General features: G+C 45.0%; 1 protein-coding gene across 1 annotated transcript in view; it reads right to left on the reverse strand.

The window, feature by feature from the left end:
* Positions 1–2581, reverse strand: part of LOC102194055 (uncharacterized) — an 18293-nt gene extending 15712 nt beyond the window's left edge. The window contains exon 1 of the mRNA XM_005734968.2: positions 1945–2581. Coding sequence (XP_005735025.1) covers positions 1945–2271 — 327 coding nt within the window. The 5' untranslated portion in view covers positions 2272–2581. The remainder of the gene's footprint in view (positions 1–1944) is intronic.
* Positions 2582–2787: the final 206 nt, after the last annotated feature.

The following is a 2787-nucleotide window of genomic DNA, read 5'->3' on the forward strand; positions in this document are numbered from 1 at the left end:
AAAAAAAAAAAAAAATCCCACATGCATACTACCCTTTTGGGCTAAGCCCCGGGTGTTTCAAATGTCTGGCTCCGCCTCTGTTTGCGCACATCACAGTGGTGAGCTGTTCAGGTTCATTTTTCTAGAAAAATGCTGTGTGTTTGTGCATGCATCCATTTCCATAATCTCAATAGCTGTGGACAGCTAGCAGCAATGACGCCTGCAACTACTTCAGCACAAAAATGTGTGCAGAAGCCAAACATTTTTACTGGATGAGTAGAAAAGTCAGAGTCAAGAGGGGAGAAGTTAGAGTGAGGAAAAAGTATGGAGCAGGGAGGGAGGGAGGAGTGAAGGAGTGGAGAGTAGGAGTGAGTCAGGACGAACCACAGGAGGAGGGAGAGAGAAGGCAAACACTCATTTTTTCCAACCAGTGACTCTCAGAAGAGCTGGAAATGTTGGAAGCAACTGAATGCCTCTTATCCTATAAACACTGAGTCAAGCCTGCAGGGAGGAAAAAAGTTGTTGTACGCGAAGGAAAATCAGGTCTCCCAAAGTGGAAAGAGTTGAGCAAAGAGGAGGAGAGAATCCCACTCTGTTCATATCTGAGCTCATTTTCACACTCAGAGAAATCCTTGTTGCATCAAACTCAGCTCTGCACCGTCACTGTGGATATTTCACATTTTGACTCCTAAACATGCCAAACTCTGGTCTCCGTCTACCCTCTCTGATGACATTTATTGATATGTCTCAGCGTTTTTTCTTTTTGGGGACAGATGGAAGCCATTAGTGTTTTGGTGAGGTGGGTGGGGCAGCTTTGGTTTCAATTTTGCAAGCTGGATTAAAAAAAGATGCTATTTTCAGTATCAGTATTAAGTTTGTAATTTAAGTCAAACTATCATTCTTGGGAGCTTCCAGTGCATGCTGGGAAGTCTGCTGGTGTTTGGGACTCATTGTGAGTTAAGCACAACTTCAGCTTCAGTCTAAAGCTGGCAAGAATAAAAAACTGAGGTAAATCTAATGCATTTCTATTTGGCTCTTTGCAGTGTCGACCGTAGGTTCTATTGGTGGTTGTGATGAAAGGAACCAATCAAAAAGGTTTTGACTTTTATTCCCGCAGTATCAAAGATAAAGAGAGCATTTTTTAAACCGGTTTAAAAGTCTAAAAAGTGAAAGGAGCATATTAGTCATTTAATTTAGTTGAAATTTGCCACCCAAACATCCACCTTTCCCCCCTTTCTACTTTGTGGAGCCTAGCTATGCCAGCTATCAAAGGGCAAGAGGCAGGTATGCCCTTCAGACAAATATTCCCACTAACATTCAATTAGGAATCATCATTAAACTGTGGGAGGAAGCAGGAGTACCCGGAGATGAGTAGAGCATGAACCTCCACACAGGAACACGGGACCTTCTTGGTGTACGAGAACAGTGCTAACCACTGTAGCAGCAGGCCAACCTACACAACATACTTCTATTAAAAAAGACGTAGAGCTTTTTAAGAGTCGTGCACATGATATGGCAGGATAATATTTAGTAATTTGTTCATGTGCATATGACTGCAATGTTGCAGCTGGAAATTATTATAATGTCTTAGATACAATAAGAAGCTTCTGAAGGGTTTGTGGAGTTAAGGGTGTAGTAAGGCCAACCGACCATCGTGCAAACTAACCTCAAAGAAAATTACTCGTTGGTCCAACGATATATGAACATTTTCTAATATGAAGCAAAGGCTGGCTCACCATTTTAATGAAACAACCATACTATGCAAAGATAGGTACAGCAGGAGGGGAGCTTTGCATGGCTCTGATAACTGATCCAACTGGTGCTCTGTTATTCTATTCTATTCTATTCTTTTCTATTTCTTCAACTAAGTCTACATCATTGTAAACTACATAATCAGTCTGACATAAATGCCACCCATGGGTAGCAGAGGAGGTGCTGAAATGATAAATAAATGACTGAACTCACGTTTTCCTGCCGGCACTCCTCCAGTGTGACGTTGGTGGTATTGAGTTGGCCCAGGAGCACCAGGTTCTCAGCTCTCTGTTGCTCTGTCTTCCTCCTTTCCTCCAACACCATCCTCTCCAGAGCTTCTTTGTTCTTGTTATACACCACCTTTGCCCCTTCCATCTTCTCGGTGACCTCCTGCAGCTCGGCGCGGCATTGGGCTGCGCCTTTCATGTCGGGAGATGTCGCCCACACCACGATCACGATGAGAGAGATGATGGACCAGAGCGCCAGCAGGGCAATCACCACACTCTTTACCATCTGGGAGGACTTGGAGGCGGCCGCCATCGGGGGGATTGGAGGCTATGAAAATGATGACAACGATGAAGAACGGTGGAGTGAGCAGCTGCTCTCAGTAAGTCTCTCAGGTTGAAGTGAGCTGGAGTTTCCCTTCAGGCTGGGCAGGGACACAGGGAGGGGCTCCCTCACACGATGACAGGAGGACGGCAAACCTCACCATCTCCACCCCCAGGAACCATCCCACCCTGAACCTCGCCCTCCTTCTCTGTGTCGGTGTTATCAAACCCAGAGAGCATGCAGCGATCAACAGGAAAGTTACAACATCAGAGTGAAGCCAGCAGAGTTTAACACTCACACAGAGCTAAGTTGGAAAGTTACATGTAAAGAGAGAGGGAGGGTGTCTGTGGGTGGGTGGGTGTGTGTCGAACACTGAAGCTTTCTGTTTCTATTTCCCAGCTTGCCAGTGATGATCTTGGATGAACTCAAACTGCAAATATGCTCCAGGCAGAGAAATGAAACTCAGAAAAGAGAAACAGAGAAAAGAAAGACAAAGAAACGCAGCAT

Source organism: Pundamilia nyererei, unplaced genomic scaffold (assembly GCF_000239375.1).
Source record: "Pundamilia nyererei isolate P.nyererei 1_Seehausen unplaced genomic scaffold, PunNye1.0 scaffold00061, whole genome shotgun sequence".
In the NCBI taxonomy this organism is placed as follows: Eukaryota; Metazoa; Chordata; class Actinopteri; order Cichliformes; family Cichlidae; genus Pundamilia; species Pundamilia nyererei.